General features: G+C 41.9%; 1 protein-coding gene across 1 annotated transcript; it reads left to right on the forward strand.

Moving 5' to 3' along the window:
- Nucleotides 1-145: 145 nt before the first annotated feature.
- On the forward strand, nt 146-8,812 carry LOC119655746 (grpE protein homolog, mitochondrial). Its single transcript, XM_038061800.1, has 4 exons — nt 146-389; nt 7,535-7,877; nt 7,939-8,094; nt 8,161-8,812. Exons 1-4 carry the CDS (start codon nt 313-315, stop codon nt 8,269-8,271), a joined length of 687 nt encoding a protein of 228 aa, XP_037917728.1. The 5' UTR covers nt 146-312; the 3' UTR covers nt 8,272-8,812.
- Nucleotides 8,813-14,176: the final 5,364 nt, after the last annotated feature.

The following is a 14,176-nucleotide window of genomic DNA, read 5'->3' on the forward strand; positions in this document are numbered from 1 at the left end:
CCCAACTGTCACATTCAAATCAAAATAAACAAATCGTACCGGACCTGCCGGTACATCCTCCACCTACAAAATTCAGCCAAATTCAGCTGACTTCCCCTCTCTTTTTCACACTCATCGATTCATCGTACCCGCCACCAGTGGCGTTCAGTTCTTGACAAGTAGAACGTGCACTTCGCAACTTTTTTTTCCCGAGTTCCCAAGTAGATGTCAAAAAAAGTCAGGAGGCGGTAGCGTTTGATGTGTTGAATTCTGCGTGTTTTAAAAATTTTCTTTGGATTGTCCACATTAATTAGTTGAGAGAAGTTGATAGAAATGACGTCGATTACGTTTCCGTGTCTTCTACTGGCGAATCGTCTGCCGAGTCTCGTTCGAAATGGTTTAAATTCAAGGTAAGTGGAGGCTGGCCTGGAGCCGGGGTCGTCTGATTAGACTCTGGGGTGATGTGATGTAATTTCTTAACCTCAAGTTTTTTGGTTGCTAAAGGAAGGGGTGCTTCGAGTGTGTTATGTGATCTATTTTAGCGGCGAAGCGCAATAGTTACAACTAAAAATATGAGAAAGTGATGCGATGAAAATTAGTGACCAATAATTGCGGACGGATTGGGATGCTTCCATGGAAGCAGAAACCCTTCTGGTAGTGTTCAATTCTTGCCCACTAAGTTATGTGCATAATATATGAAGGTAAATAGTTGAGAAGTTTCTAATTGAAGCATATGAGCACATGTCGTCCAGGCTTAGGGCTTCAGGGAAGTCTGGTTCAAATCTGAGGAATGGACATTAACCATCAACCATGACCCCCTAAACCGCTAAATCCACTTCACAAAATTTTTTTTGTTAATTTCATTCAATAACTATTAAAGTATGGGCATTCCGCCAATTGTTTACATCGATTCTAATCGCTATTACGTAACCTTTGCACGAGCACATTGGGACAGTTTGAAAGAACGACCCTCCATTCTGGAACAGTGGAATCAACGGCTCGTAATCATAATTTTAGATTTTAAACAACAGTTTGCAGTTCACACTTGGCTCTATTAGGTCTATCCTTTTGGAAAGTCGGGAGGCAGAAATAGTAGACAGCTCCGCAGAAAGAACTCATATTATGAAGCGGACCTAATTTCAACTTTTACGTACGAATTACAGGACTACTCCGAAAATCCGTGCTATATAGAATAAAACAAAAGGTAATCAGGAAGAACTTTGTTCGCTGAATAAGCAGGGTTCGATAATTCGTCTCTGCAAACTGTTACCAACGTTTCCTGAAGCTTTTCCTTAACACACGTCTTAACATTGTCGAGGAATCATAAGCTTGTAATGGTAGCAAATTGCGGGATGGCTAAATCGCCATCCGAGTTGATCGAAGCCAACTTAGAGGACAGAACTATTCCGAAAAATCCAAAGAAAGTGACGAAATTGATTGTGAAGTTCCGTCGCAATTAATAGAGTGTCCCGGGGATATGCCTGCATGCTTATATGCTAACCAGGCTCAAAAAAGTGGGGAGGGGGGTCCCATTCGGAACCCATTCTCTGCGCTGGGGAACCAACCGAGTTTGCAAGACTTCTATATACTAATCTTGCCTTATAATGCCTTTTACCACGTACAAACGTCCAGCACCTTTGCCGCTGATAACTAACCAGATCAGAACCTTTCTAGTGTGCTTCACAGTTTGAACAACGCAGTCAGGATTAAATTTTTATCCAGGACGACGGCGCATAAACAGTTCTATTCTGCAAAATTTCAAATGTGCGTTCATCGCTAAAGCAGACCTATCAAGAATGGAATCTAATATCAACTTACCGATCTCCAGAGGTTGACATCTTTATCACGCCACTGTGTGGCCCATTTCCGACGCTTGGCTTTCATCGCAGCCGTTAACTTGGCCCTCTTGGCGGCTCGGCAAGCCTTTAAATGTAGTTTCTTTAATTTTCTATGTACAGTGCGCTCAGATGCAATGACATTAGCATCTTCCAGTTGAGATTTTATCTGTCTGGTGGTAGGTGCTCAGAGGTGGCGGCGAGGAAGATGTGGTGGCAACCCTGTCGGCCAAACCAAAACCAAGTGGCCGAAGATAACCTCCATAGTGGTGGCACCGGGAGACGCTGTAATCACTTTGGTTTGCCGGCCGTGATTCAGTAGGCGAATGCTCCAAAGGCCTAATCAGGGCGATCAGACCCGAGTCTGCACGGGGACTCATCTGAAGTGGCAAATTGGTCACGAAACCTTACCAAGGGTATACTGGTACCATAGGAACCGGGAAAGCCCCTGGACTCACATACTTCGGGTGAACTCCTGTTGTATGTGAGGACAGCTCGGTTATTTGCGGTTGGCCCCCCTAGTGGGAGTTTCTTGGTGGTTGTGGTTATGCTCAAGCGAGAAGAGACTTTCGGGCCTCGACATGGTGTTGCGTATCACACGGGTGCCGTACTCCATAGTTCGGTAGAGATTTAGGTAATTCTTGCATCCACCCGTATGAATGCTAAGCCATGCACTTGGTATAGACTGGTACCGTTGTTGCTTGTCTCAGCGGGGCTCTGATTGTGGTCAAAAAATCAATCCGTGTCTTAAGAGGACCGTAGGATTAAGTCTCACGACAGGTGCCTACGTAAAACACCATGGGCTTCACTGTCTGGTGGTAGCACACCTCTTTTCTAGCTTTCTGACTTGGTAGTAAAAATGGGTTTCCTACCGCCTCTATTCCTTCGTTTCGGGCTTAGTTTATGACCTGACTCTACTTTCTTCTTTATACGTCGTATGGTGGCTTCAGACACCTTCAACCTTCGTGATATTTCGCGGTTGGAAGACGTTTTCAGATCAATGAGGGCCTTTACTTCGGCCATTCTACGTGGTGAAAGGTCACCTTTTTTACCCATGGTCAAAATGTTCAAATTTATTATCTATAAAAATAGTTATCGTTCCGATGCTTGTAGTTCTTCTAAATAAAAATGAAACCTAGGTAGCTTTCTCCTACTAAGCTACCTTAAGCTTAAGTACTGAGGAAGAGAGTAAGTAGCTCTCGAAATAGCTCGAAAGCTACCTAGGTTTTATTTTTATTTAGAAGAACTACAAGCATCGGAACGATAACTATTTTAATAGTATATTACCAACTTTTAGAAATTCAAAAACTCCCTTTAAGTTCATCCTAGTACTAAATTTTGCACCGACATAGAGGACTGTCTCGTCCATACACATGCCACATCTTATGGAAATCCGACTATTAGCGCCAAAGTTATAAAAGTTCAAACTTATCAATCGGGCGAATTTACCGCATTCTAAGCCATACAAATAAGATGCTGACGTCATAATTAACGACATTAATTGACATTCGAATAAAATATTAAAATTCCATTCATGCAGAATCTTCTCCCTAGTCCTTTTTAAGATTTTGTGCTGTCTGCCTGTCCGTCAAACGCATTTTTCTCAGAGACGGTTATACTTGGTAGAAAGGTGGGAACTGTGAACGTTCACGCATATCGTGAATTACATCCTTTTACTTCGAATTTAAGGGGGGTCTCCATAAATGCAAAAGGGGGGTGTACCTTTTTTTTCATCAAATATAGTCATGTGGGGTATCAAATTGAAGGTCTCGGTTAGTACTTTTCGAAGCCGGTCTTAGTTTTGACATTTGTTCGAATGGTAGGGGTGCGGGAGGTTGAAAGTAATCATTTATGTAACGGACTCATTCTCAGAAACTACCCAACCGAAAAATTTGAAAAAAAACAAGAGGCCGCAATTGTATGGCGTCTAGGCTCTGAAAGATCCTCCATACCTCTTCAAATGAAGTTAATAATAGTATATCACTATAATTTTTAGTAATTGGCAGGAAGACCCCCCTTAAGTTCACCCTAGAATCACGAAATTTTCCAGCAATGTAGGCTACGGCAGCATGACCCTACAAATTTGGTGAAAATCGCACTATTACTAACAGAAGTTGTTGCTTCTGTGCAAATTCAAGACTTTGAATGTCAATATCACTTGAAAGTGGATATTTTCACATAATATATTCATATATCACCTGCTACATACTAACGGGACAAACGCACACTCAAATCTCTTTATAAAAGAAATTCACAAAACCTTTCATACCTAAAGCGTCTAGCTTTCGGTTTCCCGATTTGTTTGTATCTATTGTAGGTTAAATTCTTCGCATTTGCTAATATTAAACTCAGAGTCTGAACCGTTGACTATTATCAATACAGGGCTTTCCATTAAATGGTTTATCTAAATTGCTTTCTAAAAACTAGAGGGCAATAGAATTTTTAACTATGTGACACGGAGCTGTCATGCTCTCGTCGATCCTCACATCTTGTTTTTCTTTAGCCATTGTCCTGTTCCGGGGGCTCGTCGTGATCGGTTTCGCCATTTTGTTTTATCAAATGCCTGATCTGGATGCAATTTCGAGGCTTTTAAATGCCCATCTAGCGTATAAAGCCACCGTTACTTCGGCCGGCCTTTTGGTCCCTTGCCATTGAATTCGATATTCAGAGCAATCTTGGTAAGTGAATTCTCGTTAACGCGAATTACGTGACCATACCATTGAAAATGCCTTCCTCGGAGTTTCTCCACGATCGGTGCAACCCCATATCGATCGCGGATATCCTAATTTCAGATCTAATCAAAACGTGTCACGCTACCAGTCCAATGCAACATCTTCGTCTCCATTACCGCAAGATGCCGTTCATTGTCTTTTATAGTTGGCCAACACTCAAAACTATAGACAGCGGCGAACGGACGACATTGCGGCAAAATTTAGATTTGAGACGTTCGCTGATACGTCGATCACAAAGAACACCAGTTGTGGAATGCCACTTCATCCAGGTCGGCTTAATGCGTGAAACAATTTCATAACGCAGTTCTCCATTGGCTGATAGCATTGACCCGAGATATTTAACTCGCTCAGTTCAGGGCAGGTTACTGCAGCTGACAAATCTAAGCAATTTAAATATCTCGAGTCAATGCCAATAGAGACCTGCGGTATGCTTCTCATAAAGAGAAACACAACCTTTTATACTTGAAGCGTCAAGCTTCCGGTTTCCCCGACTTGTTTTTTGTTGTAAAAAATTACTAAAATCGACTCATTCCCTGCCTGTTTTCTATTTGCAGACGGACAGATAAATATCTGTTCGTCTGCTTATCAGGCCGGTCCGTCTGTCGATCACACGTACTTTTCTCAGGAACGGTTACACCTATAGACCCGACATTTTGTGAACCGTGAACCTCCATCCATGCAGTGAGTAATATAATTATACATTGAGTTTAGGGGGGGCTTCCCATGCATGCAAAAAGCGGGGTACACATTTTTTTTCACTGAATGTAGCCATGAGGGGTATGAAATGAAGGTTCTCGATTAGTACTTTTCGGAACAGTTCCAAGTTTTAACATTTATCTTAAAGGAGAGAAGTGAGGGGTTAGAACCTGATCATTTTGCGGATCCATTCTTAGAAACTATCCAAACATACGATACCTGGACGTAATCTGCTCAAATAAAGTTAACACAGTAGAAACTCAAAAAAGTTAACACGCTTGTTTTTAGCCCTGTCAACTTTTATGAATTGTTAAATTTTCAGGAGCATTAATTTAAAAAAAAGTTGACTGACGGTTTCGTCCAGAGTAGAGGCAACTCATCAGACGCTGCCTCACCACTGCCCTGGGAGCAGCGTGACCGATAGTAGCGACAGGTGGTAATCGCACCATTTATATATAATCACAAACACGACATGAATGCGATTCATATTGAAGTGAAATCCGTTGTAAGTTCAGATCTAAACCAGGCCGAAGTGTATTTCTTGTTGAAGATGCTGGGAGTCCTGAGGACCGGGCTACTTGGAAAGCAACGTACTTCCTCTCTTGTGGTACACGAACTCCTCTTTTTTGGGTTAAACATCCCAGTTTTTCAAAAGAGTTGATTGACGATTCTGTCCAGGCTAGAGACAACTTCTTCTTCTTCGTTGCCTCATCTCGACGATACTGTCTTTGGATAAGGCTGAATTGATTCAAGAGCCCTTTCAAAGTCAGTTTCTTTTTCAATGCTTGAATCGATTGAGCCTGTCGAAATCCTTATTAGACCTGGTGTTTCTTCCATCTCAATCCCTCTTCGTCAGATGGTCCTTGCTATTTCCTCGAAGCCGTAGATGAGGTTTCTTCAACAGGATGCACATTAGGATGGGTTATTTTAGGAGGCATGAAGTCAGTGTCGTCAAAAATATATTCATTCGTTGGCCAAATCCCTGTTGATCTGAAGCCTGAAATGATATTGCTGCGTGCAATTCCAGCATCTATAGCTGAAGAAGCAATTCCAACAATGTCTTATATTGACATGGAGCATTCGGGGTTGGCATTAATCCGCCCACCAACAAACTAATTAATAGCCTTCTTAAATGTACCGAAAACTGTTCAATCGAACGTGCGATTCGTGGTTGTCGAGTATGAGAAAAACTGAGTTGTCTTTGGTTGAACAGCAATAATAATAATAATCGTTGGCGCAACAATCCATATTGGATCAGGGCCTTGAAGTGTGTTAGAGCACTTCATTCAAGACCGTAACGGTACACTAGGAGGCAATGTGGTCAGCATTGCGCTCGCAACAGCAATGTCTTTGAAAATACTTCAAAAATTCCAGTTTTCCAGTCCACGTTCATCCATCATAAAATAATGCAAGTACTTGCAACTTTCAGGAATAATAATATCTCCGAAACAAATGTTAGACTTAAAATTGCCAGAAGGATTTGCAGCTCCGACGTAGCCTTGCGGACCACCCTTTAAAAAATGAGGCTTGAATTGGACCCATGGAACAATGAAAAAAGATGGTGTTGTATTTTCTGTTGCACTTACCACCAGTGCCATCTTGACCAGGGTGCCACTCAATGTGATCCGCCTAACTTGCTTCTGTCCTTTATAACTTATGACTCGGTTAGGGTTTTGGACCGTCGTAACATCGGTCTCGTCAACATTCTAAATTTTTCCAGGTTCAAACATTAGTTCGGTTGAACGCTGTAGCTCGTTGAAAACTCATCGCTTCCGGTTTCCGTATGGCGAGCATAGGATGACGCTTTTTGTCTTATTAAAATCGGTTTACTATCTATCTGTCCGTCACACGCATTTTTCTCGGAGACGGGTGTAACGATTGACACTAAATTTGGTAGAAAAGCGGGAACTGTGAACGCTCACGTATATAGTGAGTTACATCCTTTTACGGCGATTGTCCTAACAAGACTTGTTGCGCTGATGAAGGGAACAAGCGGTTCCCGAAATATCGGTATTTGCAAAAATAAAAATATCAACACTAGCGAATAAGAAAAAACAAGTTTTGTTATTTCAAAGGTTACACTGATATATCTACCTTGTTCAAACAATGATAACTCAGTGGGCAATCCAGTCCCAACACGCCCTAAAGTGACGACATCAGAATCTGAACTCAGTGTAAATTACCAAGTATCTCAATGAACACATTAACGTTTTATAGTAATAATAACTAAAAAAAAAAGCATGTAAAGCAGAAGTGAATCTTAAAGTCCTTATTCCTTTGAAATCATTTCAGATCTCGTCAAATTCTCGCTACAGTCACAAGCCACCAACGAAATTATGCTAGCGGCGAAACGAAACAGGAACCAGTTCAACAGGAAGTCGAGCAGACAGAAAACGAGAAAAAACTTGCAACCGAAATTGAATCATTGACAAAAAATGTGCAAGAACTCAAAGAGAAAAACGAGGAGCTTTTGGATAAATACAAACGAGCATTGGCTGATGGGGAAAATCTGCGAGTGCGTCTAACAAAACAAATTGAAGATGCAAAAATTTTCGGCATTCAAAGCTTCTGCAAGGACTTACTGGAAGTAGCAGATATTTTAGGTTCGGCGACAGATGCTGTGCCGAAAAGTGAGGTAAGTTACTTGACCACTAATCAGGTTTCAGAAATAATCAATTTCTCTTTCCTATTTTCAGGTAACAGATAAAAACCCGCATCTGAAGAATCTCTACGAAGGTCTGTCAATGACTCGAGCATCATTGATGCAGGTTTTCACACGGCACGGTCTGGAGCAAGTGAATCCAATCAATGAGAAATTTGATCCCAATTTACACGAAGCTCTGTTCCAAAAGGTTCGAATTTCTCAGTACTTTTATATCATAACAAACTTGCTTATCCGCCCTTTCCAATATTTGCAGGAGGCACCCGGCGTAGCGCCCAACACAGTTGTGGAAGTTAGCAAAATTGGCTACAAACTGAAGACACGTTGCATACGGCCCGCTTTAGTCGGGGTATCGAAGAATTCATAGTAATATGTTCACCTTTAATTTTTTCCCGACACACAAAACAAAACACACATCCTAAAATCTTTTATAATATATTATAGTCCCTTGAGTGCTGGTGATATGACTGAGAGTGTTGCAAAGAAGTAGCTGATGAAGAGAGACATAGAAGAAGAGTGTGGGGAAGAACGTTGTTTTTTTATGTTCCTCCTCCCACATGAATTTTTTTCATTTTTTGTTTTTTGTTCATTTTTCCTAATTGAAAGAATGTTGAAATATTTAGGCATTTACCGGTCGAGTAGGGTCGAGCTGAAAGCATTACGTGTAACACTAGAGTTCAACAGTAAGAACTTAAAATTCTCAACTGAATACAGAGCTTTAAATTTTATTGTATGAAGCTGATATGAGGAGAATATGTTTAAAACAGAAATAAGACCTTTGACTGTGGTGTGAAGATATCGGATAATATCGTGTGCATAATGTACATCAGCCCGAATTGTTATTGAGACAACATGTTTTTATTGTTTTCTCGGAAAACGTAATAAAATTCATGCGTTTTGTATTTTAAGTGCTTTTGTTTATGAATAATTTATGAAATCTTTAGGAATCACAGGAAAAGAATACTGTAGGATAACAGAAAGGAAAGATGGGGTTCAATGGGCTATCGCATGCTTCGTTGGCCATCGATGATTATTTGATTAGTTTGCAACTCTCTACTGTTCGAATATTTCCTTCTGGTTGCAATTAAGGATGGCTACTTCAAGGGCTACTTGCTCGTATTGCTGCATGTAGCACTTACTCAAAAGCAATGAGTCTTAGGCTCAGGGTTGTGTTTGGAAAATAACGGACAATCAGTGTTTGAAAAATAACGGGCAATCGGATGGACTTCAATATTACTTGTAAAAGTATAACAAACATCAGTGCTCAACACCACGATTAACTTTATGAAGTAGGACTCAGTTGCGCCTAGGGAGAAGTTCGACCAATTAGAAAATCGCAGAGGCAATGATGAAGAATCACATAAATCAAAAATGTTCTACTTACTTCTGTCACTATCCATTCAGCTGATATTGATCGCTTCCAATCTATAAAAGATGCAACACACAGATCGAGGACGAAATTTTTCTGTGTTCTCGCATTCAGACCATCTGCAACAAGGGATTGGGTTTACAGTCCTGCGAAGTTGGTCTACTATCCAACGTATCAAATATAAACTGTAAGTTGACTGAGCTGAAAACCGACGCAATGTGGCTTCAGATGAGGCATAAAAATTATAATACGAATGACCACCGTATGTGGGACCGACAGTGTTCAATTATCATCGAGGGTCCTGGGCTACTTCATATTTCACCTAATTGCAATCTGAAACAACCTTTTAACTATCAAAGATCACAGCATCCCAACGAGCACCATCTGGTCATCATACTCCGGTTTCGTCATGCCATCTGAAATCAATAAATCATCGCAAACCTTACTGGATGTCGTCGACAGCACATGTTATACCACCAATTTCAAGAAGCTCAGCGCATTCATTACAGGAGCAACTTGTCAATCAAAAACTTTCTGAATTACTCAACGAGCCTCAAAATACCAGTCGAAATCATTACGCAGTTGGATACTTTGCATTGGCACTAATCCTAATCACCATCGGCTTCATTATCAGACAATCAACAAGGAGGCGCCACAGTCACAGTATATCTCTCAGTCAGTCAGTTATCGGGACCATCGCAGGTTAGAGAAACTTACTTTAGAGCTTAGCAATCAAATTAGAGAACTTCAGTAGGAAAATGAAATCCTCAAGAGAATATCACATGTTAGTTCGCTCTCAGGGAAGTGCCAACAGGATACAACACAGTTAAAGAAAAACTGATTGGAGGAACTGACTTTATCTTGCAAACAAGAGCGCCTGAGAAAAGAAAGGCAGATTCGTCACCAGAAATTATTAGGCAAGGCGCTGTGTCCATTTTCGGTCACGCTGCTCCGCATGTCAGAGGTGAGACAGTCTCTGAAGAGATGCCTCTTCCCTGGTGATGAAATCGTCAGTAATTTCTGAACTTCTCCGTTCTAAGTCATGCAGGTTTCCTAAAGGCTCTATTCGTAGCTAAAATGAAATTACATTGTAGCCACAGTAGCGATAATAGCGAATGCTATACACTTTCCTTGTTCAACTGTACAAAATCCAACGATAATCTGCGCTTCCTTGGATTTGTGCTAGTCATCAGTAACCACTGGTGATGGAGAGCAAGCAAACAGCATCCTCTCGAACTCCGTCGAAATATTCGTATATACCAGTTACAGATATGCATCGCCTAACATACCTGCCCCAAAAAAAGTTTTATGCTAACTAGCGGTTTTGATCGTGGAGCAGAGCTTTGCCCTGCAAAGTACCATGAGAAAGTAGGATGGGTGCTAATGATGGGAAGATTTCTAAAATTGGGACTGAGAGAAGTTACTCGTGAAATAGACTACTCTACCCTAAGGATCAACAAGGCGGTTCTGGTATTGGAGTGCTAGAAGTAGTTGAGGACAGAGTTCGTAGAAGATGCTCTCTAACGAACTCGATTTTAATGGTGTGGGTAATGAGTAGGTTGGGATGGGGTTTACACTTGGTCAAGAAGTTAAGAGCATGAGGGACAGGGAAAAGATGTCCCTCCACATTTTTGGCGATAAATGAGTATTTCCGTGGATCGTTTTGGATTTCTAGGGATTTAGGAATAGCTTCGGTCGGCGATAAACAAGGAGAAGAAATTAGCGAAAAGGAAAAAGGCTATCAAACCCGAGTTTGCAAGAGACTGATCTGAAGTGCCTCTTGCCACGAAGCCTCACCGGGAGTTATGTGGTACTATGGGAACCGGGATGACTTTCTGAGAGCATACTCTAAAGGAGAATTCCTGGGGTATATGTTCTGGGCCCGGTTATTTGCAGGTGGCTCTCTTGTGGGAGTTTCATGGTGGTTGTGCCCATATCGCGAGCAGAGCTCCTTGCGGACTTAAGCGTGGAGTTGCAATTTGCAATTCGGGAGCGCACCCCTTAGTTGGGGCAGAGATGTCAAATCGCTATTGCTGGGCCAGTCATGGCGGGGTTCTGATTTTAGTCTCCAAATCAATCCATGTTCGAAGAGGACCGTGGGATTATGGCTACATGGTACATACGCACGTTAAACCCCCAATACCACCGCGTGGTTTGGGATTCCCGGCGTTCTAGGAAGTTAAGTATTAGCTTGCAGAAGTGTAAATGGAAGTTTAGGATCTCAGAAAACTAAAAGGTGGTTCATACTGCCATACGGAACCGAAACCCTCCCTGATATCGAGGAGACCGGCTATTGCGGAAGTATTCGGTTTATATCCAGAAGAATTTAGACAGGTTTGCAAACTGGAAGTCGTTGTTGGTATAACAGTACCCGTCTATGTGGGATTTCATGATCCACTGGAAGAATTTGGCGGAGGAGGATAGGATCGGGATAGTCATGCAGCTGCCGGGAGTTTTTTGATGTTTTTTTTTTGGATATTGGGACAATGCGATAACCCTTCCAGTCGACGGAAAACTGGGGCGTTGCAGAGGTAGGGGTTGAGGACTCGTGCTGATTTACCAAGGAAGGAAGAATGACGTGAAAGAGAGATGGGCTCGTTAACCTCGTTTTTAAAACGCTGCTCGTGGAGATAGATGGTACAGCAGTGGAAGGAGTACAGGAGGAAGTGGTCTGCTAGGATGTTCACATTTTCGGGCAGAGCGATGTATTGGGGATGAATGGTATATTGTTGGGAAGGCGGGGATAGGCGTTTCTGAACACCCAATATGTGGCAATGTTCAGCTCAGTGTTGACGAGGCTATTGTAGAGCGACCAGATTTCATCTTGGAGGTGTGGAAAGAATATCTATTTCTAAATAGTCACCACCGAAGGGTGTTCTTTTATTTGATATCTTCAAAAATATCACTGGGGTGGGCGATTAGACTGCGGTAATTGAAGGAACGGGTTCAGTTCGTCGATAGTCAATGGTATCGGTGGAGACGTAAGAGAGGTTGTAATTTTAATTTGAGAGCTGCATTTATGCGTTTCCAGTTAGCTTTCTGGAGGCCAGGGACTGATGCCACGTTGGGGCGTATAGCCCTGCCGGGAAATTGAATCTAGAGGATTATGGACGGTTTTAAGGGAAGGGAAAGTGGGATGGGGGAATTGTAGATGACAGTAACATTACTGCTGAGACGAGGAAATGGTCGAGGTAGGAGTGGGGGTACTCCTTGTTGAAGATGAAGAAAACTGGATTATGGTGCAGCAGTGGAGTGGACAGTGGACATGTGTCTAGTGCCAATTATAAGAATCTAGGATTTGGCGGGAGGCGCAGAAAGAAAGGCAGTAGATGGACACTACAAAGACTGTAAAATACGCAAGAGATAATGGTGAATTCAGTAGAATTGAAATTGTTTGGAGGTGGGAAATGTTGTAAGGACAGTAATTTGTCGGATATAAGAATGGTCGTGCCACGTTGCTGGGGATTGGGTTAAGGTCGGGTTGTACGGAAAAGTTTGAAAAAAAAGTTGTATCTATAATTCGATCTGGTTTCACACAGAATAACTATGTTGGGTTTATGTTCGCCCGTCGAATTTGTGCCTGCAAGCCCGGCTGATAATGGAGTTGATGTCTAACTCCATTGTCATAAAGTCTATTGCGACTTCCTGGCGAACCCGCTAAAGTCAGGGTCAGAAGCGGTTTGCACGACATCTGCGCAGGACACGGATGTTAGTGTGGGCGCTGGTGAAGCAGCGTTTGATGAGATTGCTCCTGCCCTGCGATCAATAGCGTCAGCCAGCATAAGTTTTTTTTCTTACTATTGATTATACGCTCAACTCATCAGACGCTGCCTCACCTCTGCCCTGGGAGCACCGTGACCGAAGTGGTTACCAGGTGGTATTTGCTCCCTTTTATTAATTCAAAAACACGTCAAATTCGCTTTGTAAAATTTTTAGGCCTAAGTCGGCCGAAACTAAACTAAAATTTTGTTTAAGGAACGAATCGCCTCTGCCCTGAACGACACCGCAAGTCATAAATTTCGCAACTTGGGTGCTTGTCCAAGGATGAGGGTTCCGTGGACCACAACCGTGAAAGCATGTTGCTTTCCAACTGGTCCGGTCCGCCTTTAAGTGGATGGCGGTCTTAGGAATCCCTCGATTCTTAAACAAAATGGTAATAAACTATTATTAACTTTATTTGTGCAGATATCGGAATGGGATTTATTTTTAGGCCTAAATGCATTACTGTGATTTTTTCAGATTTTTTGGTAGAGTAGGTTCTGAGAACGAGACCTGTTTCTCTTTTTGGGGCACACATTTTGAGCCCTATGTCCTCTATGTTTCACCCGGTATCGGAACTAAGATTACTTTCTGAAAGTACTAACCAAACGCTTTTATTTGACTATATTCGGTGATAAAAAAAACATCTTCTCACCAAATTTCGGGACAATCCGTTCAGCCGTTTCCGAATAAATCGGGACACACAGACAGACAGGCGGACAGAGAGACAGACAGATATTGAACCGATTTTAATAAGGTCTTGTTTCACACAAAATCTTAAAAATCTGGTCCTTTTCTTGAATAGCAAAATATCTATCTAATTTGGTTTAACTTTTTATTTCAGACCCCTAAAGAAACTCCGCTCGGGAGGAATCATCCCTTATCCACCCCTCGATTTTGTATTCGGAATTTTCCAACTGTATCCCGGAAACTTTTTGAGTTCTGAATTGATCAATTAGCTTCAGTGGAGACCATACGTAGGATACTCGCATTCCTTTCTTGACGGTTTCAATGAGTTATAAGCAGTTGTATTCCAAAGTGTAAATTGTTCCTGTTACTGAGTGAAATCTTGAAATTTAGAAGTCGTTGGATCTGAAAAGTCTAATTTTATCCTCTGTGTGAACGGTTGGAGCGGAAGCATTCA

This window comes from Hermetia illucens, chromosome 4, assembly GCF_905115235.1.
Source record: "Hermetia illucens chromosome 4, iHerIll2.2.curated.20191125, whole genome shotgun sequence".
Taxonomy (NCBI): Eukaryota; Metazoa; Arthropoda; class Insecta; order Diptera; family Stratiomyidae; genus Hermetia; species Hermetia illucens.

Excerpts from the sequence above, each read along its gene's own strand:
- LOC119655746 (XM_038061800.1), top strand. The coding sequence starts at position 313 with ATGACGTCGATTACGTTTCCGTGTCTTCTACTGGCGAATCGTCTGCCG. Across the intron at positions 390-7,534 it reads CGAAATGGTTTAAATTCAAG|ATCTCGTCAAATTCTCGCTA; the intron begins GTAAGTGGAGGC and ends AAATCATTTCAG. Across the intron at positions 8,095-8,160 it reads ACGAAGCTCTGTTCCAAAAG|GAGGCACCCGGCGTAGCGCC; the intron begins GTTCGAATTTCT and ends CAATATTTGCAG.